At 38.0% G+C, this 27,733-nt stretch overlaps 6 protein-coding genes and 1 pseudogene across 8 annotated transcripts; all 7 read left to right on the forward strand.

Moving 5' to 3' along the window:
* Window positions 1–348: 348 nt before the first annotated feature.
* Window positions 349–7,980, forward strand: LOC149731938 (uncharacterized). The gene is made up of 21 exons (XM_089885443.1): window positions 349–516; window positions 576–728; window positions 826–1,012; window positions 1,329–1,487; window positions 1,822–2,027; window positions 2,290–2,401; window positions 2,519–2,562; window positions 2,729–2,851; window positions 3,057–3,232; window positions 3,419–3,563; window positions 3,946–4,073; window positions 4,148–4,239; window positions 4,601–4,746; window positions 4,994–5,203; window positions 5,664–5,788; window positions 6,026–6,128; window positions 6,352–6,529; window positions 6,940–7,088; window positions 7,354–7,428; window positions 7,507–7,656; window positions 7,813–7,980. Exons 1-21 carry the CDS (start codon window positions 349–351, stop codon window positions 7,915–7,917), a joined length of 2,934 nt encoding a protein of 977 aa, XP_089741569.1. The 3' UTR covers window positions 7,918–7,980.
* A 53-nt stretch (window positions 7,981–8,033) lies between these two features.
* On the forward strand, window positions 8,034–9,376 carry LOC149731939 (trans-L-3-hydroxyproline dehydratase-like). The gene has a single exon (XM_089885482.1). It carries the CDS (start codon window positions 8,267–8,269, stop codon window positions 9,278–9,280), a length of 1,014 nt encoding a protein of 337 aa, XP_089741608.1. The 5' UTR covers window positions 8,034–8,266; the 3' UTR covers window positions 9,281–9,376.
* Window positions 9,377–9,391: 15 nt separating this feature from the next.
* LOC149731940 (small ribosomal subunit protein bS16m-like) lies at window positions 9,392–10,482 on the forward strand. Of its 2 annotated transcripts, none has more exons than XM_089885496.1 (2): window positions 9,392–9,658; window positions 10,027–10,482. In XM_089885496.1, the coding sequence occupies exons 1-2, from the start codon at window positions 9,392–9,394 to the stop codon at window positions 10,276–10,278; spliced, it is 519 nt and encodes a 172-aa protein (XP_089741622.1). In that variant the 3' UTR covers window positions 10,279–10,482. The 2 variants fall into 2 exon arrangements, with proteins under 2 accessions (XP_089741622.1, XP_089741623.1); XM_089885497.1 differs by having other exon boundaries at window positions 9,392–9,649.
* A 42-nt stretch (window positions 10,483–10,524) lies between these two features.
* LOC149731941 (GDP-Man:Man(3)GlcNAc(2)-PP-Dol alpha-1,2-mannosyltransferase-like) lies at window positions 10,525–13,810 on the forward strand. The gene is made up of 8 exons (XM_089885465.1): window positions 10,525–10,724; window positions 10,978–11,232; window positions 11,496–11,678; window positions 12,076–12,340; window positions 12,526–12,619; window positions 13,002–13,154; window positions 13,240–13,316; window positions 13,503–13,810. The coding sequence occupies exons 1-8, from the start codon at window positions 10,525–10,527 to the stop codon at window positions 13,713–13,715; spliced, it is 1,440 nt and encodes a 479-aa protein (XP_089741591.1). The 3' UTR covers window positions 13,716–13,810.
* A 154-nt stretch (window positions 13,811–13,964) lies between these two features.
* Window positions 13,965–16,994, forward strand: LOC149731942 (beta-1,3-galactosyltransferase 5-like; annotated as a pseudogene). Its single transcript, XR_016385740.1, has 5 exons — window positions 13,965–14,130; window positions 14,843–14,955; window positions 15,156–15,289; window positions 15,600–15,825; window positions 16,100–16,994. The product of XR_016385740.1 is annotated as a beta-1,3-galactosyltransferase 5-like (transcript).
* A 5,338-nt stretch (window positions 16,995–22,332) lies between these two features.
* On the forward strand, window positions 22,333–24,628 carry LOC149731943 (uncharacterized). Its single transcript, XM_089885531.1, has 4 exons — window positions 22,333–22,498; window positions 23,294–23,421; window positions 23,898–23,966; window positions 24,231–24,628. Exons 1-4 carry the CDS (start codon window positions 22,411–22,413, stop codon window positions 24,273–24,275), a joined length of 330 nt encoding a protein of 109 aa, XP_089741657.1. The 5' UTR covers window positions 22,333–22,410; the 3' UTR covers window positions 24,276–24,628.
* Window positions 24,629–26,234: 1,606 nt separating this feature from the next.
* LOC149731944 (ubiquitin-conjugating enzyme E2-17 kDa-like) lies at window positions 26,235–27,733 on the forward strand. The gene has a single exon (XM_089885530.1). The coding sequence runs from the start codon at window positions 26,324–26,326 to the stop codon at window positions 26,780–26,782; it is 459 nt and encodes a 152-aa protein (XP_089741656.1). The 5' UTR covers window positions 26,235–26,323; the 3' UTR covers window positions 26,783–27,733.

Raw genomic sequence — 27,733 nt, forward strand, 5'->3', positions numbered from 1 at the left:
AAACAGACAAATTCTTTGATTTTCAAGAATATAACCAGACCATTTTTAAATAATTTTGAAGCTTAAAACGCAAAATACACATATTTTACACACATATGTACTTCATAACCGTTTGCTGGTTTAAAGGTACATATATAACGTATATAAATTGTCTAAACTTGCCACAAATCACCTGGAATTGCCACTCCAGCATCATCGTTGGTTACGACAAATATAACGCTCCAGTGATTATCTGTTACGCTATGTTCAATCAACCGTGTCGCATTATGATCAAACAATCATCGTTATGACGACACCGCAAAAAAGCAACTTTATAATGTTTACATTTATACACAATTTATTGCAAAAATGCATCTCTTTTGCTATTATTTTACTGCTTTTATGTGTATTTTGACCGTACACAATAGCTATGCGACCAATGTCATCCCGAGTCACCCTAAAATCGAACTTCATTGCAAGCAAATCGGTAAACCAGGGAGGATCCGTCTAGTTTTATTGAAACAAGCTTCACCGTCGGTAAGATGGCTGTATAACGTAGATTTTGAGCACCGAAAGTCAATGATGTTCTTTTGCAGGTTATCCGTTGCGAGCTGTATAAAAATAACGCGATGTTAAATTTACAAGCAACTCTTTTTCATGGAAAGAAGACCCGCCCTTCCAAATTAACTTATGTGACGTTTAATTCCACCTGGAGCAAAAAGTACAGCGTTATATCACGTAGAAACCAGGTGAAAGTAACATTATTCTTCCCGTGTACCAATCTCGTACCACATAGACGACGAGCGCAGATAAAAGTTGACTACTCGATCTGATCATTTTGTTCAGACAGAATGGACATTCTCAATCGCCGAGCGGGATTTCTTTCATCACGTGACGGATTTTGAAATCCCAGTGACGCAAACGCCTACGTACGTACATACGTCATTAAAATGGTACATGCGTGTTAGCATGTGTCATCCCCGTGTAAACCCTTGCGCCGTGGTGACAATGGTCATCGTGCACCAAGCTACAGGTTGGTATGACGATATAACAGCTGTGACAATCTAAGCAAGGCACTTATTGTTAAACAATACAAGAATGGTCTTTTATGGGCTGTCTAAATTGTCAATCACACAGAAAAATTAATCACACTCAAACTAACATACATGGTAACCTGTAAGCCTGTTATAAAGACCCCGCCATGTGAGGATAAATAAGTTATATATATATATATATATATATATATATGTGGCAACTTGTAAGCGGGTACAAGGTGTACGTGGCACAATAGTTCTATACATAACAAAACTGCTTTCTTCACCTTTTAACTAAGGAATCTTTGAACACAGATCACTTATTTAAGAAGACATGGGGTGTATGGTTTCCTGGTATTCCACCGAATGAATATACAAACCTTATATCATCCACCAGCAGTTACATTCACACCACTCATGTTCCCTGCCAAAGTGGAAGCTCTTTAATGTTTCTTTCCAACACTACAGTTACATGTATGTATATATTATAGTTTGTGTTTTATAAATATTATGTGCTGCTTTGCCACTATTGTGGGCATGTAAGTTGTTCAAGACACTTTCTGATGATTTGTTTCCAAATGTCCTTTCCAAGATTGTCAACCATAAGAAAGCAAACCCCCCTAAAAGTTAGATGTTTGGTGAGTATGTGCAAAGTTGAGGAGTGTGAAGTAGTTCCTGGGCCACATGGGGATATAATTAGGTTACGTTTGGTAGATAGATACTTTAGTAACACCAAGACAAGATATGGTTTAAACTATTTTTCTTGGTTGGTAAGCAGAGGATTGTTTACAAACATTTGTTCCTCTAGATATAGCAGTTAGTTGGAATTCATTTCTTCCAAACTCAACATTGTTCTACAAGTTAACATGCGATGAAACTGATGTCTCCCCGTGTAGCAGCGTACAAGTCTACCATGCAATCATCACTTCATATAACGTGATGCTCGTGACAGAACATGGGATTCTGGTCTCCAATTCATTGGGTAAAGAATGCTCTTCATCAGCTTGTAACAATGTAAGTTTGAACCGTGAACTGAATCATGGGTAACATTGCAGTGTTTTACTTTATAAATAAGATTAATCCATTACACACCATGGTTTAAACATTGCATGTTTATAAACAAATGAACATATAGTTTCTTGCACATAAACGAATTCTTTTCTGCTTAAACTTATTATTTTAACCACATTATAAAATATAAAGAAAGTCATTGTGTGGTTTTTATATAAAAATGAATTGTAAACACTCTTTACGCATCTATCTTGTTTTCAAACAGATTAAATTTCACCGTGTTGGTAATTCACTTCATACATACAACCCTGTATGGGCTGAAGGGAAGTTATCTTATACTCCCGTTTGCATCAGGTTAACGTCTATAGCGCCACTTGGTAAGTCAACATATGTAGCCTCATCATTTTGTACATTTTACAAAGATTTTTTAATAAATAGTTGTAGTTTGTGTTACATAGTTGTTAACAAAAATATATTATTTCGTTTGGTTTCAGATGGTGTTGTTCTGTTTACTTTCAAAGCTGGAAATGGCAAGAATGTAAGTGTATGACCTGATTGCTCAAGAATTAATAATTTTACCCACGCTTATGCAACTTATTTGTTTAATAATACAAAGATAAAATATGAATTGTAATACAAAATAATTTTAGATTTTAATCCTACATTACGTATCCCACCTCACCAAACAAACCATTAATTTTCAGGTAATTGCTTCCTCCAGTGAGACGTTCAAGGTTTGGAAAATTTATTCAACCAACCTAGAAAAAGTTATGGCTGTGTATGACCAACAGACCAGAAGTATCATCTCAATCCACCAACCCAACAACGTATGTAAAATCAACATTAAATAAATTGGTCAAAACACTTAATCTATAAACTTTTACAGAAAATACTAGCAATTAATGTTAATTGTAATTTAGCCAAAAAACTATAACATCGAGTAAAAATAGTTTTCAAAACATTTTACTTTATGATTAATTCTATACAAGCAATTAATGCCCATAAATAACTTAGTCAAAACTTTCTTTACAGAACTTCTCAGTTTCGCAATCCAGAATGTTGTCTTCGAGAAAACAAAGATTTTCTTCATTTAGTTTTCCGACCACCGGACACGTGACCACCATGCTTATGATGCCAAACCATTATCTTTATGCTGCTGTATCGAACACAATGTGGCTTTCCACTGATGGTGGTAACATGTACAGCAAGTACGAATACATAAGCTTTGTATATTCTTCATGAATGTGTTGCATGCAAGAGTGGGACCCGCACTTCTACATGTTTGGGGACCCATTGTGAGTGGGACCCATTATTTTACAAGACACAAATGGGAAAATATTAGTTTTTTATTTAATTTGTTGTGTGCTGAAATATTTAATTTTAAACTTTTACAGAATTCATGAATTGTCGAGTTCTGAACAAGTTATTAAGTTAGTTGGGCACGGAGATGAAAACTCAATCCTGGTTTTAACGAGCACTGGTGCAGTTTGGTGGGGAAAAGCGGGCTTTCTAGGTTTAAAACATCTGCTCACTGTCCAGGTTCGTTATATGGTTTAAATAATCCTAACATCACATTAGGTGCTGGCTTGTGTTGGGGGATCTGTTTGCTAGCTCAGGTTACAGATCAATTTGTTGAGTTTGTTTTTTAGCATATGTGTCTTAATGTATAAAGTTGGTAAATACCAGAAACACCTTACTGTGATTATGAAACAGAAGGAAAATCGAAGTGCTGACCTGGTTATTACTCACATGTAGGTTAAAAACATTGTGCAGGTTTTACTGTAAAGTAGTTTTTTCTTTTAACAAACTAAGCTATGCATGCCTATTATTTAGATCATACAGTGAGGTCCATACACAGTAAGTGGTTGAATGATACAGTAGTACTGTGTTGATGTTAGTTTAACACGCGTGCGTTTATCAGAACCCATTAAAAGGCATGGACATAACATTTGATGGTACTGGCCATCCAGTGTTGCTAAACAGTGAGTCAGGAGCAAACCCGCTGCATGCAAGGCTAGTTGATGTGTTTATCAAGTCAGAGGTTTGCAGGCAAGTTCATATATTGAGCCACAATAAAAGAAATTGTAATTCACATTCACTGATAATTGCCTCTTTACTTTCAGATATTCTATAAGTTCGAACTTGCAAGAAAGTTTATATTATTTGGATCTTTCAACATCCTTTAGTTTCTCTGTGTCGGCCACCATGAAAAATGGTAAAGATTGTTTTTATTATATTGCTACCATTGTGAGGGTGTGAGACACCTCATGTTCGTTACTATAACCTAGAACTGATGGGTTATCAAAATTGTCAGCAATACAAAACAGTTAAAACCCTTATAAATATCCAACGTTGCTCTGCCACACCAAAATTAATGAATGTTTTTATTTTGTCTCTTAAGTAAAAGCTAGTCTTTGTAATACTCTTATAGCTGAATAGGCATGAAACTCAAATAAGTAACATTTAGTAATTTATTCATACAATATATGCGCACATTAATTAAACCCAGCATGCAAGTCAACCAAACAGAACAAAATCCACCGTAATTAATACAAGCTAACAACAATGTTTATTAGACAACAGTATAATTCCTACCGGGAACTCAATGGTATCAATTACGATGGGAAATCCACAAATATTCAAGTTTGAGTTGAACGAGTATCGCGCATCCAAGTTTGTCCATCTTGTGCAAGTGGTGTTGACTGCTCGTTATAATATAAAGGTAGTTGTGTGTATTACATTATATTGATTGTTGCACTTATAGGGCTCTATTAGTTTTGTATGAAAATCATACATATAGGCTGTCTATAAGTAACATTATTGAAAGAAATGAGTTATTCTGCCTGGGGTCCAAACTGGCAGGCATAAATAGGACTTCAGTGAACCTATCTCACTTTGCACGTCATTTCATTGTGTAATGTGGTAACTCTTCTTAACCGTCGAAACATCCATTCCTGTTTTATTTCCAGGGAGTGAGTTCTATCTCGTTCAACCTTAAAAGTGTTCGTAGCCCATGCTCGGTTACCTCATACACCCTGTTGATTGTAGCAGATTGCCCAATCTCAAAGCAACTTCACTTTGAATATTCGTCCCTGCTTATAACTGCCAAAGAAACTGTTTCTGTTCAAGATTATGTGTCTTCTAATGTCAGCACATATGAACTACTGCAAGAACTTCCAGTAAGTGGCGTGGAATTATAAGTGTATTTTAAAAGCTTTTTTTAAATATATATTTTTTTAAGTTGTTTAACATCAATTTTAAAAGTTGGTGTTTAAGTATCTGGTTTCTGCATTGTACCCCTATGATGAAAGCAGGAGTAGCCGATGCCATTATCCTCACTTTGACACGTGTTTGTTCTGGTGCGTAGCACAGTTGTTTGTTCTGGTGCGTAGCACAGACAAGTGTTTGTTCTGGTGCGTAGCACAGTTGGTTAGCGCGCCGAAAACACCCAGGTTATAACGACTGTCGTTTTCCGAGCACACAAGAATACATAGGTTACATTCATTCGTTGGTTATGATTATGACTAGCATTTTACCAAATCAAGTGTGCAACTTCATTGCCCCGAACACTTTTTAAATTACTCATATACAGAATTTGTTTAATTCTATTAATTTGTTTCCCACAAATACCCCCAACAGCGTAACTACCGACCCCCTTCATCGATGGCTGTAGCTATCCCGATATCGGGGAACGTCTACAATGTTCACCCACAGACCATTTCTGATGAAAGGTTTATGACATACAGTTACTCAGCTAAACGAAGGTAACTTAAATATAGTTTGTTCGTATTATACCAACATATTATACGAACACCGAGCTTTGAACCAAGCATCTTCTAGCAACGAGACGAGTATAATCTACCCATTTAATTTTTTGTTAACTTTGTGAATTGCTTGTATTTTTAACTTAGCAGTTTATTTAACAAGTTAGTTTTGTTTTAATAAAAAATGAATAAAACATTTAGTTATAGAAAGAATTTGAAAAGGAAATATTTTCACAGATTAAAAGGATTCTGCGATAATAAATTGAACCGAACATCATGCACTTGTACCTCTGCTCATAAGTTTTCTTCACTTGAGAAATATTCGGACTGCAGAGAAAAAGTAATTTCCTAGAATTATTAACTCAATATTACAAAAGTATTTTTTCTAATTACTTTTTAAATGCTGTATTGCTGCACTTGTTTTAAGCCAGTTTTAAAGTCTACCTAAAACAAAACTTGGTTGTCTTTTAGCATTTTACAGATATTTACTGTTGCGTTTTATCTTTTTATTTTTTTACAATATTTAAGCGTTTTTTAAGTTACGTATCTGTTTTGTTAAACAGGTTTACAAAGTTTTGTACGACTATACATACAAACTTAACTTCTCCATGCTGCACAACAAAATGCATTATACCCATAATGAGGATTCTGAAGATATTTCCAAATACCTTATTTATATTGAGGAAGTGAATGGGAGAGACGACACTGTGTATTTTGCAAGTGATAATGCAGATACATTCTGTAAGTTACACCAAATGCTTGCTTAATCCTCATGAATAACTTATTTATCCTCGCATGACGGGGCAACAACAGTTGTTATAACACGGGTGTTCTGTTTCATACACCTCGTGCCCGCTTACAAGTTACCACGTATGTAACTTATTTATCCTCGCATGGCGGGTCAACGACAGTCGTTATAACACAGGTGTTCTGTTTCATACACCTCATGCGGGCTTACAAGTTACCACGTATGTAACTTTGTGGGTGATTCATGTTATGTACAGCTGAAAATTTAAACAACCCATTAGTGTCCACTGTGTTGGACAAAGCGACGAGGCTTAGTTCCGTAACTGTGTCCTTCCATAGTGTATCAAGCTCACAGCAGTTCTGTGACTTCTTTATATGGATAATGCTCCAATTTCCTTTGATAGGTTCCACCAAACCAAACCAAGTTTTATGTCGGTCAAGGGTTGACGAGCACACCCCGCCCGACAGCGAATCTGCCAAGTTGCTCAACTTTCTCACCTCTGGTAAAACAAAGAGAGTTTTCAATGCAAGTCAACTTTCTATTAAATTCTTGGTAAGTATCATTAGTAAGACGGAAGTTTAATTTGTTGTTGGGAAACTAAGGTATTGTTTTAAACATTTTACCTAAAACAGGTTTTATACGTTTTAAGATCCAAGATATTCAGTTATAATTAAGTTGAATTTAATATATTACGGTTGCTTCTTCTACAAATAAAATAACCCGAACAAATCATTTTTACTTTTGTTATCAAACCAGTTTGTTTTTTTGGTTTTAGTCCAAAAAAATTTCCTTTTTTATAAAAAAATTGAATTTTCAGGGCATGGGCCTTTTTCACTTCCGTGTGACATTGGCAACCGGATATTCATTCTGTTCGCTTCAAGATGAATTTCAGGTCGGTTCACTTAAGTCAAAAAACTTTCCAACCCATAATTCCATCGCATTGTGTTTAATATTTGTATCTCATTACCAGGCTTATGTGATCAACCCTCCATTACCGTTCCCAACTGGGACCATTATTCGTCTCACTGTTTCATTCTCAATGGGAGCAGTAATGGTGGCAATCTACATGAGGCTGATATTTAAAAAATACAACAAAGAAGATAAAAATGTGGAAAGTAATGTAAGTATCTTATCAGTATGTTGGTAATTTATTTCAGTGTTTAGACTGTGGGATCATGAATGTAATTTACTTTACCTTCGACAAACGTGATAAAGCATTTATATCCAATTTGGCTTTACAGGCGGTTACTTCATATAATAGATAAACATATAACAGGTACAAAGTGTGAATAACCACCACAGAAGACCACGGATGTCTATTGTTACTGAGGAAGACATGAAAGCACTGAGGAGCAAATTAAGATCCAGCTTCCAAGCTTAGATATCTCTTGTTTTCTTATCAGAACTATTGCTAATTATTCCAATAAAACACCCGTTAAAAATATGCCTTTTGAGTTTTTCAGTCTGTTTCGGACTTAATACACTGTGTCTGTTGGTATTTGATAGATTTAAATCATCCACAAACCGCTTATTATTCTGGCGGGGTCCATACTATTATTATGGCGCCACGTTATAGTATCGGCGGTGGGTATTTTATATATGCGTGGATTTGTATTGCTGGAAATTTTGACGCTGTGTTTATATTTCATTTTTTGGTAAACGTTAAACGTTTTGCACCGTGTATTGTTAGTATTATTGTAAAGTTGCGAAATATTAAGTCGTAATCTAAAATGCCGAAAATTAATACGACGATACGAACTGTCGAAATGCATACTGGGGGTGGCCCGTTAAGGATTATAGAATCTGGTTATCCAGAAATTGTGGGTGAGACAATACTTAAAAAGCGAGCTTACGTGCGCGATAATTTAGACCACTTGAGAAAGTTTCTTATGTTTGAGCCTCGTGGTCATTATGATATGTACGGAGCTTTACCGGTCACACCAGATCATCGTGATGCAGATTGTGCTTTCTTATTCTTGCACAACGAAGGCTACAGTACTATGTGTGGGCATGCTATGATAGCTCTGGGCAGATACTGCGTTGATAAGAAGTTGGTGAATTACCAAGAACCAGAAACCAAAGTGAACATACAATGTCCATGTGGTCTTGTGGAAGTGTTTGTTAGTTGTTCTAATGGAACTTCTGACGCAGTTCGATTTTTCAGCGTTCCAGCTTTTGCCTACAAAGTTGGTTTGGACATAAATGTACCCGAGTATGGCAACGTTACAGTGGATATATCGTATGGTGGAGCTTACTACATCATTCTCCCAATATCATCTGTTGGCTTGGCTTTTGGTAAAACATCCATCACAGATATTAAGGTTGCTGCTAAAGCTATAAAAAAAACCTGTATGGAAAATATTAAAATTGATCATCCCGGAGACCAGGATTTAGCTTTTTTCTATGGTGTCATATTCACTGATGGGAATGACGTGAACTATTCTGTTCCTTCAGCAAATATAGTTGAGTTTGCGAACGAACAAATTGATAGATCACCATGTGGTTCTGGTGTTACTGCTCGCATGGCTTTAATGTTCGCCAAAAACCAGATCAAACTTGGTGAAAGGAAAACTATTTCCAACTTTTTAACAAAATCATCTTTCACTGGAGTTGTAACTAAAGTAGTTGACAGTGAAATGGGCAAAGTGATTGTTGAGGTTTGCGGGAACGCTTACTACACAGGCACATGCTGTTTCACTGCTGAGGAAAACGACCCACAACAACTTGGATTTCTTGTTAAATAAACTTATTTATATTATTCAAACATTTTTGTATATTGCTGTAAATGTCATGTAATGACTCTATGGTTGTAAGCCCTGATATTTCATCTTTAAAATCAGGTTTAATAAGTTAAGATGGTTCGGTTAAGTGTCCTTAACTTTGTGAGGAAGACGGGGCTCCAAACTCCGTATCGTGTTTCCCGATTCCGGTACGTTGCTAAGGGATCCGAGTATCTTTTCCAAGATCAACCCGATGTAAAAATTGAGCAAAAGTTTGATGGGGAGAAGATCCTGAGATCCGAGAGGACAATCCGGTTAGCTTTAAGTGGATGCACGAATCGACCTTTTTATAGAATTGTTTTAAGTCGAAAGATGGATGGTCGGGACACTGAGGTTCGTGCAGTGCGTGTTGTGTTTTTAAATTTAACATAAATTGGTTGACGGTACTTTAGTGCTTGGTTGTTTAAGCAGCTGCAGGCGTTTTAATAAGACAATTGAGGAATTAAAATTTTGTTTTTAAATAAACACAAACACAGATATATGTTTTGAAACTGTTATTCTTGAGTAAAATAACTTTTAGAATTTTTCCACCAACATTTTGTTTGCAATACAATGAAACATCATCAGTCTTGCCATTATCTTTGCACATAACAACATGAAACAGTAGTTAGAAGTTGTTACTTGCATTAGCTCAGGTTTTGCAAATCCAGTCCTGCCTATATATAAGCTTTAGTTTAAGGTTCCAATAATTTAAAATTATTGCTTTCCAGATTGAGCAGCTCGGCAGTTTCGACCCTTTTCCCAACTTATGGAATGAAAAGTTCTGTGCATTGAACTTTGAGCGCATCAAACATCATCTTGCACTCGGTGCTTATGTGGGGAAACCTGTTCGGAGACTCCTAGGACTCAGTGGTTACTTACCCCTCGATCCCACGCTGCATATATTTGCTGAAGGTTTAAGAAGAAGGAGAGAGATAGAAAAACTTAAGGAAGAGAAAGAAAAAGAAGAAGAAACTGATTAATTTTTTTTTTGATTTTTTATCAATTTTGAAATTGTAGTGTTCAAACTTGTGGCAGTGGGTGTTTTAAATTAACAATGGTTTTCAGCGGTAAATCAAGTGTTGGCCAAGTCAGTTGTGGACGCATATCAGAGAATTTGGTTTTCTGTATTTAACATGTGCTGCTAAGTTACAAACATTATGCTCTCTTATCACTTTTCTAGATAATATTATGTTTGAAGTTTAAACCAGAGGTTTTGTTACCGCAACATGATCTGTGTTTTAACAACCGGAATCGCTGTTACTTTCTGCATAATTCTACCCTGCTTGGCGTGTCTAAAGATTTTGGTTTTGAACCGAAAATGGCGACGCGGAAGCCAAAAAGTTATCGGATTTTTTCATCCTTACTGCAATGCTGGGGGTGGGGGTGAACGAGTTCTCTGGTGCGCTGTTCGTGCTATTCAAGAAAGGTAACTTTTATATATACTTGGTTTTTGCATTCTATCTACATTATGTTTCCTTTTTGGCTGATTTAATCGTTACAGCTATATCAAAATAGCTTCATATAGCCCACAAGCGATAGGTTCTGGACACCGGATCTACGTTTGTTTTCAACATATTTCAAAGTTCTTGTGAAGTGTGTACTTTCTCCATCTAATTATAAACCAATACAACCAAACTTTTTCCCTTTAATACCATTAAAATGTCCTGAACATTCCACAGCCACCCTGGTGTTAAGTGTGTCGTGTACACCGGTGACATCACATCCACTGCCTCACAAATCCTCAACAAAGCCAGCTCCACTTTCGGGATAACATTATCGAATCCTGTTGATTTTGTTTTCCTACGAAGAAGACGCTGGGTTGAAGCAACGAGATATCCAATCCTCACCTTGCTGGGCCAAAGCATGGGATCTGTTTGGTTGGGTGTTGAAGCATTGCTTGCGTGTCCACCCGATGTTTTCTTGGACACGATGGGGTGAATTAAAATTAGAAATCAACAAACGGTTGACTTAATGCAGTATTGGTTTTTAATCAATTTTTATTTATCATTTATTAGAAGCAAAAACCTAACTTAGTAACGAAACTTATCAATATTAAAAAGATAGTTCTTCTTTAAGAGATTTGGTGCTTTGTTACTTATTGGTATTTAACAGTAAGTATGATAATCCAAATCCACAAACACAATATTTGTGTAGTTTATACATATTATCCAAAACATTGTTTTAATTTATGTTTCAGATATGCCTTTACATTGCCATTGTTTAAATACATTGGTGGATGCAGGACTGGGTGCTACGTGCATTACCCAACCATCAGCACTGATATGTTGAATGTTGTGGAATGCCAGAATGATGCCTTCAACAACAGGAAACTTATTGCACGCAGCAAGTTCCTCACAAAGTGCAAACTAATCTATTACAGGTGTTGTTGAAGTACATATTGTTGTTATGAATAAACTCGGTCGGTTAAACTTGAAACAAATGGGTTTCAAGCATTTTTTTTCGGAGACTTGTGCGACAGAACTTCTCGTTTTGCAAATGGTCCAAATTTTCTTCACCTGATTTATTTAATCCTGCAGTGAATATGGGTGTTTGTTCATGATCACTTCATATAGTTACTCTTGTCATCAACCTACAAAGTAAATATTTGTTCCTGGGAGTTGAGATCAATTGTATAAAAGCAACTACAGATACATTTGTACAAATACAAAGTTAATACAATGTTGACAAGTTTGTTTCCCGACCAGAAAACTGCCACATGGCATTCTGAAATAATCAAAATTCAACATCCACTCACTGTTCACTATTTTACATTGCAGGGCGTTTGCGTTCATGTATGGCGTGGCTGGAAGGTGCAGTGAAGCGGTGTTGACCAATTCCTCATGGACTCTTAATCATATTAACCAGATATGGAAATGTCAACAAATCACATCCATAGTTTTCCCACCATGCGATATAAGTGGTTTCCTGGGGATTCCACTCACGAGGAAACCAACGCAAGAAATATTAGGGGAAAAATATGGAGGAAAACTCATCGTTTTGTCAATTGCTCAGTTCAGACCTGAAAAAAATCATTCTTTGCAGGTTTATTGTTTTTATAAATATGGGCGTGTTTGAGAATGCATTTATAAAATTTATTAAATTCTTGAGAAAACTTTTTATATTTGATCTTAGATTCAATAAATTCAGTTCTATAATTCATTTTAATTTTGAAACCTCTTTATTTTGTGCAAATCATCCTTTTCATTATTCTGTTAAATGTTGACCAGGTTGAATCTTTCCATAAATTTCTCTCCATTTGTGAAGACCCTTCAAAACATCTTCTTCTCATGGTTGGAGGATGCAGGAACGAAGGAGATGAAAGTAATTTGTTCACAACATCTTATGTTTACTTCATGTTTACCCACCGAGAAAGTTTTCTAATCATGTAGATCGGTTTATGTCACATCATGTGTTAGTACTTCTTAAAGTCCTCAAAATATAATTATAATTATATTGGTGAAGCTAGTCGCCTCTTTTAAAATAATTCACACAACTTTTAATATGCAATATTAAATCTAAAAAATGTATAGACCCCACACTGCTAATGTGCTAACTGCTAAGTAACTATGATTAGTTTAGATTAGTTGGCAATGCCTGTATTTACTAAGTAATGTCAGTAAAGTGTCTTGTTGTTTTGGTTACCACCCAACTCAACCTCGTTGATTCCACTATAAATATTTGTTTTAAATTACTTCAATCTTAGGCCGTGTAGCGGAACTGAAATCACTCATTTCGAAACTAAATCTTCAAGAAAAAGTGGAAATAAGAACCAATATATCATTCGGTGAATTGAAAGATCTTTTGTCCGTAGCTCATGTTGGGATACATACAATGTCAAATGAACATTTTGGAATCGGTAGATCTTTGAAAATTTCGTATTTATTGTTTTAAAATAGCAATGTGTCAGTATGGCACTCGTTGATGTGGTTTTACATACACAGGTGTTGTAGAGTTCCAAGCAGCCGGAGTAATCGCACTCGCAAATAATTCTGGTGGGCCAAAGATGGACATAGTGAAAGTAAGACCTTCAATTTAATAATAATTACAATCCTGTTTATTCCGCTTGGTGTTGCCTTTTTTAGTTTATTTTTTTAAATGTGGTAACTTATAAACGGGCACGAGGTGTATGAAACAAAACACCCTTGTTATAACGACTCACGTTTACACACAAAAGTTAATTTGAAGTTTCATTCATTCCTGACAGGAAATCCAAGGTTGTCAAACTGGTTTTCTGGCACATGACGTGACCACATACTCCGAAGCTCTGCGCGATATTTATTCTTTAACTGTTGAAAAACGAACGGAGATATTGGGTTCCGCCCGAGCAGCTTGCAAACGTTTCAGCGAGCAAGAATTTAAACAACATTTTTTGGCTGCAATTTCCCCTGTTTTGGTATCACGGCCCAAAACAGAATAAGTATATTAGTGCATTGCGCGTATTATGTGGGTGAAATTATATTTTAATACATATGACGGTTATTTATGGAACTTAATACAGTTTTGAAGCTTAAATCGCCATGTATCAACTACGTCAGTGTATATAAAGTTATAACGTGTTTTCACACTGCTGGCCTTTAGTGTGACACAACTTGTTGGAGGAAGAAAATTCAAGACATGGTGACATTTCGATGAATCTGATGATCACGGATGAATATTACACTGTATTGTAGGTTTAGGAACCACGGTTTTATTTGAAGTTTTTTACAAGTTGTGTCGGAGAAACCGCACAGGACGGCGAACAAGCGTTTAATTACCCAACGTGTGGACGAGCGATGCCGGGTGACATACGGACCAAACCGAAGCTTCATTGTGGACAGCATTTAAACAATTATGTAAGGAAAAGCTAAAAAAAATCGTAGCTTTAGTTCCTGCAATTGCTTCAACCCAGTGGTCACTAATGGTTTTCGAAATTGACAGCTATATAGAAAATATTCACCCAAAAAGTAACATACATGGTAACGCGTAAGCGGGCACAAGGTGTATGAAACAAACACTCGTGTTATAACGGCTGTCGTTGCCTCACCATGTGAAAATAAACAACTTCCATATCCCATTCGCTGCTATAGCCTGATGGTCTAATTTTCTAATATGTTTTAATTATGATTGAACTTGTTCACCATGTCTATACTTGCCCGAAGCTACTATCTCATCACAGCGCCATCTTAATTACAAACGTTTAGCTTCAAATTAAGTTGAAGTTCGTTTCAAATTCTTTATGTGAATTAGAATTGTTGTGGTTCGAGTGACAGCAGAACAAGTAGTTTTCAAAGGGGTTTACAAAGGTTTATAAGTTTGGCCGATAACTCTTTGCAAAGCTGTAACAGTCCAGGCAACATAAGCTGTCGATTCTTGTTGTAAAGGTAACTAATATAAAGCAAACCATGTATTGACTGACACCTTATATTAGTTATCTGTAGACATCATATAAATATGTAGATAATCAAACATTTAAAATTGCGCTAAACTGTTCTATATGGGTGAGGTCGTACACCGAGACACGCCATGGTATTCTATATTAGCCAAACGGTATATTTGTATCTACAGTTCACCAAAGCAATGAACACTAATGCCAACATACGAAGATTGATCTTCCTCTTTATGTCATTATTTATGGTTTCAATCTTTTTACAAATCGTCCAATTTCAATTTTTTGAAAGGTAAGTTTGAACATCCGTGTTATAACGACCGTCGTTGTCCCGCCATGCGTCGATAAAGATAGGGTATTAAACATATAGTACCGGCAAGCGGATTATATTTTCACTTTGGAAATATTGAGCAATATATATAAGGGTCTCGTCTCCCCCCACTCTATGTACCTTCGTATGTTAATTGTTACCGTTCGTTGTATCTTTAACAGGATGATCAAATGTCACACCAACGTTGTAAATACGAGGAGCAACGAAGAACAAAATATTAAACCGCCCATCTTTTTAATGGAGCCAGACATACAACTCCGGAACAAAAGTAATACCAAGTGTTTACCCGGCAGAGGTAATGAACAATATTAGTTTGCATGTGTTCCAATCTCACACAGAAGTGCCGCGTGCTCCCACTCCTACTCCTCTTTTTTCTCAATTCCTCCCACGCTAATTACTTCGATGATTTTTGTCTCCGCCGTAGTGACGTCGAGGCCCAAGCATGATTTGTGTATAACAGCCATAGCGCTGTAGTTTCGTAAACTTTGCTTGGTTTGCAAAATTACAGCAACAAAACAACAGTCGTTTCGGGTAAAAACTACTTAAGTAAAAGTTTCTAAGGTGTCGTATAATAGCTTAGATGTAACTTTATTTATTGCGCACAGAATCCTACTTCGTGCACGTCACCTTCGTTAAGTCGGCGATGGGGAATACCCTTAACCGAGACACCATACGTCAAACCTGGGGATCCGTGTCACATATTGGGCACGTCGATTTTTACACCGTGTTCGTGGTTGGTTCGTATGGAAGTGAAGCCAACTTTACTTCGTTAGAAGACGAAAGCGAAAATCATAAAGATATTTTGCAATATAGTGGCGACGATAAATACGGGTGGGTGGGTAACGTTTAAAGTGTATACGTGGTATACTATGGGTGTCATATGCAAACTCTGGTCTAAATCCTACGTTCTCATGCATGCTAGCACATAATATCCCATATTTCATAATCATATTTTAAACACGATATATGTGATTCGTGAGAATACAGGTTCATAATCATTGCTTTCTACCAACTGGTACGAAAAGATCGGATAAAAAGGTGTCCCATCTTCCCCCACCCTACTATATAATGTAATACGTTATATGACCACAGCGGTTTATTACAGAAACATAGCGGAGAAGACGTTAGCAGGGATGGCGTGGGCCGCTACAAACTTACATTTCAATGCAAAGCCTTCACTTGGGGGTCACTTGTATGCGTCGGCTGATGATGATATGTTGATTGACGTGGACGAACTAAGGAAAAATATATTTAATTATTATCAACATTCAGGATATCTTAGGATGAAATTGTTCCCGATAATATGCGGTTTAAACTGGCGGAGAAAAGTAAACCTCAGAGAACACCAGGCGCCAAATGGTATGTATCAGAAGATGTGTTTAAATGGGGGGTGTACCCACATTTTTGCCATGGCGGGTTTTATACGATGTCTATAGCCACGATGCGGGAGTTGTACAAAGCTTCGATGGAAACAAATCTCTTTCATTTTGATGACGTTTGGATAACTGGGATATTACGAAATGTAATCGGGATGCCGAATAACTATTTGGTTGCTTCGATGGGGAGTCAAATATCCGAACACTATGCGGCGTTCGAGAGCAACGAAATTAACAGAATTAACTTTCGTGAAAAATTCGAACAAAATATGTTACGAGTGACGCAACCTTATTGTAGAAAAGCAGTCGAAACAAAAAGCTCTTGATTTAGTAATAGTAAAGTGATTATTTTTTTTAACACAATAACAATAGAACTTATTAGTTTAAACACATTTATTTCAAGCTGATTCAGCGCGTTATAACATGTTTGTCACGCGTTATAACATGTTTGTCACATGTATTAAACGCATGGCCCACTATATATATGTGTGTGTATTATAGCAGGTCGTATATACAGTCAGCTTACACTGTCGGTTGTTTTTGCACAAGTGTTGATGAGTTTCATCGAATCAAGTATGACGTAATACACAACAAACGCGATGGTGAGGGAAACGGTTTGAGATTTGTATAAGTATTATTTCAACATTTACGTTGAAGCGTGTTGTTGCTGGGATGCGTGTTGGTTCCTGCGTGTTGGTTCCTGTGTGTTGGTTCCTGTGTGTTGGTTCCTGCGTGTTGGTTCCTGCGTGTTGGTTCCTGTGTGTTGGTTCCTGCGTGTTGGTTCCTGCGTGTTGGTTCCTGCGTGTTGGTTCCTGCGTGTTGGTTCCTGCGTGTTGGTTCCTGTGTGTTGGTTCCTGTGTGTTGGTTCCTGCGTGTTGGTTCCTGTGTGTTGGTGTGTGTTGGTTCCTGTGTGTTGGTTCCTGCGTGTTGGTTCCTGTGTGTTGGTTCCTGTGTGTTCCTGTGTGTTGGTTCCTGCGTGTTGGTTCCTGCGTGTTGGTTCCTGTGTGTTGGTGTGTGTTGGTTCCTGTGTGTTGGTTCCTGCGTGTTGGTTCCTGCGTGTTGGTTCCTGTGTGTTGGTTCCTGTGTGTTTGTGTGTTGGTTCCTGCGTGTTGGTTCCTGCGTGTTGGTTCCTGTGTGTTGGTTCCTGCGTGTTGGTGTGTGTTGGTTCCTGCGTGTTGGTTCCTGCGTGTTGGTTCCTGTGTGTTGGTTCCTGTGTGTTGGTGTGTGTTGGTTCCTGTGTGTTGGTTCCTGCGTGTTGGTTCCTGTGTGTTGGTTCCTGTGTGTTGGTTCCTGCGTGTTGGTTCCTGCGTGTTGGTTCCTGCGTGTTGGTTCCTGCGTGTTGGTTCCTGCGTGTTGGTTCCTGCGTGTTGGTTTCTGTGTGTTGGTTCCTGCGTGTTCGTTCCTGTGTGTTGGTTCCTGCGTGTTGGTTCCTGTGTGTTGGTGCGTGTTGGTTCCTGTGTGTTGGTTCCTGCGTGTTGGTTCCTGTGTGTTTGTGTGTTGGTTCCTGCGTGTTGGTTCCTGCGTGTTGGTTCCTGCGTGTTGGTTCCTGTGTGTTGGTTCCTGCGTGTTGGTTCCTGTGTGTTGGTTCCTGTGTGTTGGTGTGTGTTGGTTCCTGCGTGTTGGTTCCTGTGTGTTGGTTCCTGTGTGTTGGTTCCTGTGTGTTGGTTCCTGCGTGTTGGTTCCTGTGTGTTGGTTCCTGTGTGTTGGGGTGTGTTGGTTCCTGCGTGTTGGTTCCTGTGTGTTGGTTCCTGCGTGTTGGTTCCTGTGTGTTGGTTCCTGCGTGTTGGTTCCTGTGTGTTGGTTCCTGCGTGTTGGTTCATGTGTGTTGGTGCGTGTTGGTTCCTGTGTGTTGGTTCCTGCGTGTTGGTTCCTGTGTGTTGGTTCCTGCGTGTTGGTTCCTGCGTGTTGGTTCCTGTGTGTTGGTTCCTGCGTGTTGGTTCCTGCGTGTTGGTTCCTGCGTGTTGGTTCCTGTGTGTTGGTTCCTGTGTGTTGGTTCCTGTGTGTTGGTTCCTGTGTGTTGGTTCCTGTGTGTTGGTTCCTGCGTGTTGGTTCCTGTGTGTTGGTTCCTGTGTGTTGGTTCCTGCGTGTTGGTTCCTGTGTGTTGGTTCCTGTGTGTTGGTTCCTGCGTGTTGGTTCCTGTGTGTTGGTTCCTGTGTGTTGGTTCCTGCGTGTTGGTTCCTGTGTGTTGGTTCCTGTGTGTTGGTTCCTGCGTGTTGGTTCCTGTGTGTTGGTTCCTGTGTGTTGGTTCCTGCGTGTTGGTTCCTGTGTGTTGGTTCCTGTGTGTTGGTGTGTGTTGGTTCCTGTGTGTTGGTTCCTGTGTGTTGGTTCCTGCGTGTTGGTTCCTGCGTGTTGGTTCCTGTGTGTTGGTTCCTGTGTGTTGGTTCCTGTGTGTTGGTTCCTGTGTGTTGGTTCCTGTGTGTTGGTTCCTGTGTGTTGGTTCCTGTGTGTTGGTTCCTGTGTGTTGGTTCCTGTGTGTTGGTTCCTGTGTGTTGGTTCCTGCGTGTTGGTTCCTGCGTGTTGGTTCCTGCGTGTTGGTTTCTGCGTGTTGGTTCCTGCGTGTTGGTTCCTGCGTGTTGGTTCCTGTGTGTTGGTTCCTGTGTGTTGGTGTGTGTTGGTTCCTGCGTGTTGGTTCCTGCGTGTTGGTTCCTGTGTGTTGGTTCCTGTGTGTTGGTGTGTGTTGGTTCCTGTGTGTTGGTTCCTGTGTGTTGGTTCCTGCGTGTTGGTTCCTGCGTGTTGGTTTCTGTGTGTTGGTTCCTGCGTGTTGGTTCCTGTGTGTTGGTTCCTGCGTGTTGGTTCCTGTGTGTTGGTTCCTGCGTGTTGGTTCCTGCGTGTTGGTTCCTGCGTGTTGGTTCCTGCGTGTTGGTTTCTGCGTGTTGGTTCCTGCGTGTTGGTTCCTGTGTGTTGGTTCCTGTGTGTTGGTGTGTGTTGGTTCCTGCGTGTTGGTTCCTGCGTGTTGGTTCCTGCGTGTTGGTTCCTGTGTGTTGGTGTGTGTTGGTTCCTGTGTGTTGGTTCCTGCGTGTTGGTTCCTGCGTGTTGGTTCCTGCGTGTTGGTTCCTGTGTGTTGGTTCCTGTGTGTTGGTTCCTGTGTGTTGGTTCATATATTAGGTTGTGTTATGGAGAAGCCGCTGGAACCAGAACTAGATTGGGTTGCCCAAGTTGTCGGTCATACAGAAAACAATCCCCCACAAAGTTACATACATGGTAACTTGTAAGCGGACGCGAGGTGTATAAAACAGAACACCCGTGTTATAATGACTGTCGTTGCCCTTCCATGCGAGGATGAACAAGTTTCATCCATTGATATAGTTGTATTAGCGAGAATTACGAGCCCGTTTATAATTATAATTATTGGTATAAAATATTCAAATTGCTGTATCTTATTTCGCTTTTATTAGCAGCTCGAATAACCAATTAGAATGTAGAACAGGAATTGTCAAATACCGAGAAACACGTGGTGTAGAATCGCTCATGCGTATAATGGGCGCGGTAACTCAGTTCGTTATTGTGACGTTGTATCATTGCAGCAACAGGATGTTACTCTGTGGGCTTGTTGTCGGGAGCGATTAAAACAATAATTAATAATAAGAAGATTATTATTTGTCGTAGCGAAGGTATAAGAATATTTGAAACGAAAAGACAATAGAGAGCGACAAAACGAAACGCGTTAAAACATATTTAAATTTAGTTAAGAGAAGCATAGTTGGCTACACCTTAGCAGACAAGCAGTGATCCATTTATGTCTAATTATTTCCCAGTTAAACTTTTAATGGGAAGAAAAGTTTGCGTAAAAAGTATTGACCTAAACGTAAAGCGGCTTTCTTGATTTCTGGTTTGTTTCAAACAAATCGAGAAGTTGTTGAGATAAAAGCCGGTTCGAGCAGTTGAGACACGATTCGCAGCGCAAAGTTATTTATAGCCCACTTACAGCATGTGGGCCATAGTTATGCGAACGAAGTTAACTGTATGGGCGTGCCACTGTTGTTGAAGCTGTGTTTGGCAACCAGTGTTTTTTGTTGCATTTATTGTTTGTTAGGTTGCGAGTTCGGTAGTTTAGATTTTATAACTCGGTGTGCTAACTATGTTGGGTTTAGCAGCCACGCTTTTATTCAAGTAGTTTGCATCCATAGCGTGTTTTAACGATTGTAGTTTCACTGCTAATTCCCTTCTAATCGCTGTTTTAATTAATAAGATTTTCGCTATTGTTTTCGGAAAGTAAATGTATACGGTTATAAAGGGGATGCGGAGTTGGCCTATTAAGAAACGCATTAGTTTCAATAAAGATTGAAACAATACTGTACCATGGCCTAAGGCGTGTGACGTAATATTTTCAAAGCTAGTATTATTACTGGAAAATTACGGCAGAAAATATAGGTTGCTGTATATGGTAGGGTGGGGTAAGATGGGACACCTATAGTAAACAAAAAACATTGAAGAATTATAAAACCGTATCCTTACGACTCCCATAAACCGTTGTTAATTGTTTGAAACATGATCAGGATATTTGGATATTATGAGCTAAAGGTGTCCCGATACCGATTGTATTAAATAGGTTACGAACTTTTCAAGCTGAAAACTTCCTCCCAGGTTATTGTGTGTTTTTTGTTTGGGATTATAAATATTGTTGCCGTAACTACTGTGGTAACATTGTGTCTTTAATGTGTCGTGTTGTTTTTGTTGCGACATCGTTGTTGTACGCGGGGGAAACTTTACTTGAATTGAGTTTTCGCCGTCATGTCATGTTTTATCATCTCCTCGTTTTAACGTTAAGTGAAAACATAACATTAATTCAATTTATTAATTTATTTGAATACGATAGCAATAATCAAATTAATTAAAACAACAAATAGAAGGAAATTAGCAACAAAACGACAGTCGTTAAAACACGCTGGAGTGAAAATTACAGTAAAATGTCAAATAAAACTGTGGTTGCAAACTAACTAGTATAATATCCGTCACGTGGCTGCAAAAAGCCCGGTTCTAACGAATGAGAGACAATACACCAGCAATAATGATTAAATTAGTTGGCAATAGAAAAAGTGTTCCAGTTTGGAATCCTGTTATAGCTAACTGTGGGTTGGTTGAGGTAACGCAGAACGCGTGAGATCCGAATAATTACTCATCCGTGTAAATGGGCGCGGCGGATTGTGAAAAGGCGAGATCATTCGGGGAATTCTTGCGAAAAGGAAGATGGCTACGCTGTTTGGATGTTAAGATTAGGTAAAACGTGGAAATCGTACGATAGTGTAGAAAGTAGATGTAATACAGTTCTGGCATGCCGGTCGATTATTTAAAACAAGTGTTGAATCTCGAAAAATGGAGTTTAATGTTCTGTACCATAAACCCGCTCGCCCAAACACGCCAAACCTAAGTAATTAACTTTACCAACCACCATGGGTTTAGCGATGCTTAAGTGCCGTTCAGTCTGATGAAGACGACCTGTATAAGACGTCAACACTTTGGTACGCAAATAAATACCAGAATAACTGTTTTACGAAACCGGTATAATACACCCAGCAACAACAGTATATTAGGTGACTCGTCGGTGAGGAAATGATTTGAATCAATGAGCCGGTAAGATGGCTTCGGTTTTCGTCTCGAATTTCGTTTTTCTTTGTTATTCAGTAACTGAAGGAAAAGGTTGTTTGAAACACAAAACTTTTCAATGGTTTGTCTCCATAGGATACGTTTATAAAAAGAAACGTCTCAGTCTGCCGCGTACGATTGTGTAGCTGTAACCATAATAAAGTACATCGTCATGGTTATGGTGAACAAGATTGTTTTCAATGTAACAAAGTTTCTGAAGTGTCAGGGTTTTGTGAGGAGACGATAGGTCGTGTGCGGCTCCGATTACCGGGGGTTGCTAACGGTAACCACCATGGAAGAACAACAAGCCATCACTTGCCCACAGTCCGTTAGATTCGGTTTGTGTTGAGTTGCAATCTACTAAAACCTTATGTTGGTCCCGGTTTTATAAAGCAATCAATTTCATTCTTTCAGCAGATTTAGTTTTTATTTGCGATAAATAAACAGAAGTATCAGGATGGGCGAATGGACTTACGGATTGTTTGATTGTTTCGGCAACTGCACTCTCTGTATCATCACCTACATCGTACCTTGTGTTACAGCAGGTAAGCATGTACGCAACTATGATAATTTATTATCTTGTTATTGAAGTTTCCATCATTGGCTTTTATATAAATGGCGGGTTGTTTACCGGTTCTATAGAAACGACTTTACGAGCTTTGGTTAAATATATGTTATAGTTGGAAGGGCATTGTGGTGCTTGCCATTTGTGTGCGGCTATGCTATTAAAGCAAGTGATAGTTAAGTCTTTGTAATTACAGCCAACGCTGAGTTAACATTACGTACACATGTCGTATAAAATTAAGGGTATTTTACAACTTAATAACTGATAGCGGTCGTTTAATAAAACAAAAGAGTTAAAACCAAATGTGTAAATTTACGCCACAGTAATTTGCACGACAAGTGTTAAGGAAACGCGGCTTCAAAGATTGCAGTATGCCTGTTACAATCCTATGACGTGCGTTAAAATCGTGACAGAACAATAGAACCAACCCGGAAATGGAAGGATCGCTCTGCGAATAAACCGATTCATTCAACCAGCGGTTGTCATAATACAAGCCTTGGAATAAATTTGCTTGAAACGTATATGAAGCACCTTTATTATTCAATAAGTTATAGTTATATATGTGGTGGCTTAAACACGGATATTACTTTTCTTATAAACATCATTGAATTTTTTTATTTTTTTGTAACCAAAGTGTTTAAGATGAAACCGTATTAACGGGCTGTCGTATTGAAAGTGACCAGAAAATCCATGTTTGATGTAAATTTGTATATATTCATTAGAAACACATCTAGTATAAATACCAATATAGACTCCATTAACGTGTGAACTCCAGGTCAAAATGCGGAGAAGGTCGACCAAGGAAGTTGCATTATGTGCGGCATCGCGTCCATGCTGGGACCTTGTGGTATTTATTTCATGGCAAGAACCCGTGAAGCGACAAGGGAACGGAAAGGCATTGAAGTAAATATCATCGTAGTGTAAACAGTGTTTTCCCATCTTGTAGAAAAACGTTAGTTTTATTCCAACGTTTAATCGCCATTCAGCAAGATATTAGTTGGGGGTTTCCCAGACTTTAATATTCTGTTACTTCTGCTAACAAGTTTATTTGTAAATAGATGTTTCATTTGTTAAACCGTGATAAAGTCTTGCCAAATGGCGGACGAAATGTTTAAGTAAAACAAACGTTTATTTCAGAGAAACCGAAACGACGATTTTAAATTTAAATGAATTGCCCTGAACCTATACTTAAATTATGAACAAACTTTACCGGCGATTACATTGTTGTAATACAAGATCGTTTGACCTTGTGAACGCACAGTCACCGTACATCAGAGTCAACTTTATTAAGTAACTTTATCCGTGATATTGTGTTTTGTGCCTGGGGTCAACAATGTATCCTTGTCCCTTCTTTAACAAAAGTCACTTTTTCACTGCAGGGTTCATTCCTGAATGATTGTCTTTGCTCTTGGTTTTGTGCCTTGTGTTCTATCATACAAGTAGCAAGGGTAAGTCAATGTTGTGTTGCTCGTAAGTGGGGTAAGATGGGATGCCATTAGGATATGATGTCACATATTTACTGGTAGTGTTTCAACAATTAACAACGCCCTATCGCAGGACCGTTTATATAGTTCTTTACATATTCTTTGTTAACTATTAAAGGGACGATGAACAAAATAAAGTCATACCACATTGCACACCAACCTACCGTTTCAGTTAAAAGTTTTATTTTCTTTACCATCATGGTTTATTGAATGTTCTTGTTTCGGCAGGAGCTTGAAGGTAGTCCCATGGGTCAATCGATGTCCCGAGTATAAGGCTTCGACCCGACACATTATATAACCAAGACTTTCATCGTGTGTTTAGCTTGTTTTAAATTTTACATATTCACCAACATTTTTTTAAAGTCTATAATCCAATTGATGCTTCACTGTTACGGTTATTGTGTTTCGGTATATCACCATAATTGCATGGCAACCGGGACATGAAACGTCGCTCTCTTTTATATTGGTTTATCCCAAAACGGCCTCTATGGCTCGCATTGTTTGTTTTGCTGGAAAATCAACCGCAAATTTGGAACCAACGGCAAGCTCTAACCTCTCACATGGTAGCATGTAATCGTATTATAACAAAAGTATGTAAATACTAAATATAATTCAATTAACGACAACATTTCGTGTGCGTTTATTGAAGCGTAGACGCTTTGAAGAGATTGAGGGCCATGACTGGCAACCTTAAACCGTTGGTTTAGTTGTCACTTTGGAACAACAACTACATTGGTATCAACACTTACGTGGAAAGTAGTTTAGAAAATCAAACATGTTAGTGTGGAAAGAAAACTTGCGTTAAACAATCATAGGATTTGTATCATATTTCATCGTTTGTTTAAAACGCCCCTGACTGTGCAATGAGATTTAACGTTTTGCAGTTTCTTTTGTAAAAAAAATATTTTTAGATGTGGGGAATTAAACGCCTAAAGCTACAGCCTACTCGAGGCGTATGTTTTATTAATCGCACGAAACTTAAGCCATCCGCCTATTGATCGCGTGGGTGTTTACGTCTATTGTTGTTTTATTTCATTCAACAATGGGCGGTACAACGCTGACTTGCAGTGAGGCATATAAGGCAATTGTGCGTACTGAGAATTCAAACCGTAAGAAACGTGATTTTTATGAGTAATCCGGTCCATAAGCGAAGAAGCGGGTTTTCTTACCCAACATTGTGCCAACACTGCTCTATAGCGCTACCTGCCGGCTTGACTCCAACTGCTTTTAATTAATTAAAACAACAAAGAGAATGTATTTAGCAACAAAACGGTACAGTCGTTAACCCACACTATGTGAAAGTTATAAATGCAATTCTTACGTAACAATCCATCAATGTTTTGCATACGAACACCTGTTGCCCAGAGGTGTTTGATTCGACGCTCAGTGCTGCTACCATTGTGGGCGTTTGTGTATTCTGGCAAAAAACGGCAGTTGCTCTAACGAAGTCGTCACTAAAGTAACTTGTAAGCAAGCACATGGTGTATGAAACAAAACACCCGTGCTGTAATGACTTTCGTTACCTCGATTTATGATTTATCGGCTCGACGCTGCCACCGTTTCGTGCATATGAATGAATGAATGTAATGTAACTTACTTTATCCTCGCGTGGCTGGAAAACGACAGTCGTTATAACACGGGTTTAACACCTCGTGCCAGCTTACGAGTTACCATGTACGTTACTTTGTGGGTAATTATTTTTTGGGGATTTTTTATTTTTTTTATGTATGGCTGATAATTTGGACAACCCATTAGTGACCACTGGGTTGGAGCAATTGTCGTTAAGTGTCTTGCCCAAGGACATATACGCCAACAATAGTAGCAGCGACGAGCCTTGAACCATGGCCTACTCAATACAAATGAATTGAGTAGGCCATGCTTGAACCCATTACCTCTGGGTTACAGGCAGGCGCGCCAACCACTATGCCACGGCGCCGATATTATGTCTGTTGTTGCTCTCTTGTTTATTTGAAGCACATTTACTCGAGAAAAGGTTGGTTGGTTGGGGTAAGTGTGGTACAGGGAACTTAGTTAGTTCTGTATGGTAAGGTTAATATATTACCAAGCGAATAGGCATGTCACGTATAATATTCAGTTATACAATATCGGTGCTAGTGAAGAATCCCCCCACGTTATCTATTAACCACTAACCCAAAACTAAGCAACCGCCAACATCTCTCATAGGACAACAGGAGGATTCTTCACTAAGTGTCCAATAGTTATATATTAGTATGCGTATAAATGATTTTATATTTTTGCAGAAAAGTAAAACACTTATAGAATAAGTTAATGTTATAGGCAGTGGTTGTGCTTCTTGTGCAATGGCTCTCAGGAGAATAAAGAAAGAGCTTAAAGATTTGGAGAAAGATGGCCCGTGTAATTGTACAGCAGCTCCTGCTGGAGAAGGTTTAGACTTGTTTCAATGGGAAGCCACAATAATGGGCCCTGTTGATTCACCCTATGAAGGGGGAGCCTTCTATCTTAAAATACATTTCCCCATTGACTACCCATTTAAACCACCCAAGGTTGTTTTCACTACAAAGATATATCATCCCAATATTAACAGCACTGGGAATATTTGTTTGGATATTTTGCGTTCGCAATGGTCACCTGCGCTAAATGTATCCAAAGTACTTTTGTCGATCAGTTCGCTTCTGTGCGATCCCAACCCAGGACACCCGTTGGTCCCTGAGATTGCCAAGTTATATGTTGATAACAGGGAGAAATATTTGCAGAATGCGATAGAGTGGACAAGAAAATATGCAAAGCACAAGAAATAATGTGATTTAATAAACATTGTATTTAGTTGATGATTTGCAAACCTATTATAATACGTTTCTGCCAAATCTCAATCTTAAAGATTGAAAACAAGATAACGCTAAAATTGTCCTGCCAACTATAATGCATATTCCACACCAACTTTATATTTTATTTATTCTTTTATTTATTTAGTTTATGGTTGAAAACAAACAAAATTCCATAGAAAGTAACATATGCATCAAATTGAAATAATAATACTAATGTTTCAAACACAATATGTTTTTGTTGCAATTTGTTTTTAAGTTATCATTCTAGCGTATTGTCGAAAATATATTTAAACTTATTTTACACCAAGGCTTTCTGGCACTAACTGCCATAGGTGTCCGTGTAATTCCCACTCATAATATTGCACTTTTTGTTTGTGCGAAAGTTATGTACATATATATTGTCTATAGTTTGCTTTTTATTTGAAGTGAGCACCCAGGTTAATGTATAAAAAACATCCATAATACACAAACAGTATTTCTATTATTTAACTTCATGTTTTGCTCTGCGTGTTTTCTTTAAACAACTTTCGTTTCCAAACAACATATTAAAATAATCATTTAATTTGTTCTCATTTTTGTTTTGTTTTGGCATCCCATAAATAACTGCAACATTTAGTAAATGTTTTTGTGTAATTTAATATTACGAATGATATGTATTGATATATCTGCACAAATTGTGTTATTTTTAGAATTAGTATTTTGAATTTCTGTAAATAATAATAATAATAATAAGATTGGTATTTGTTTTTATTTTACTGTTTGAATTGTGATTACGGGTACATTAGTACACTATTATATGTTCTGCTGTTTTTCTGCGATCATGTTAATATGCATGATGTGAAGGGGCTTGTAAATGTAAAACCCACAATTCTGTATGAATAGGCTTTCGACAATTATAAAATGTCTTTCTTTACCTTCATATAG

The sequence above is a fragment of the Ciona robusta genome, chromosome 9 (assembly GCF_009617815.1).
Source record: "Ciona robusta chromosome 9, ASM961781v2".
Classification (NCBI taxonomy): Eukaryota; Metazoa; Chordata; class Ascidiacea; order Phlebobranchia; family Cionidae; genus Ciona; species Ciona robusta.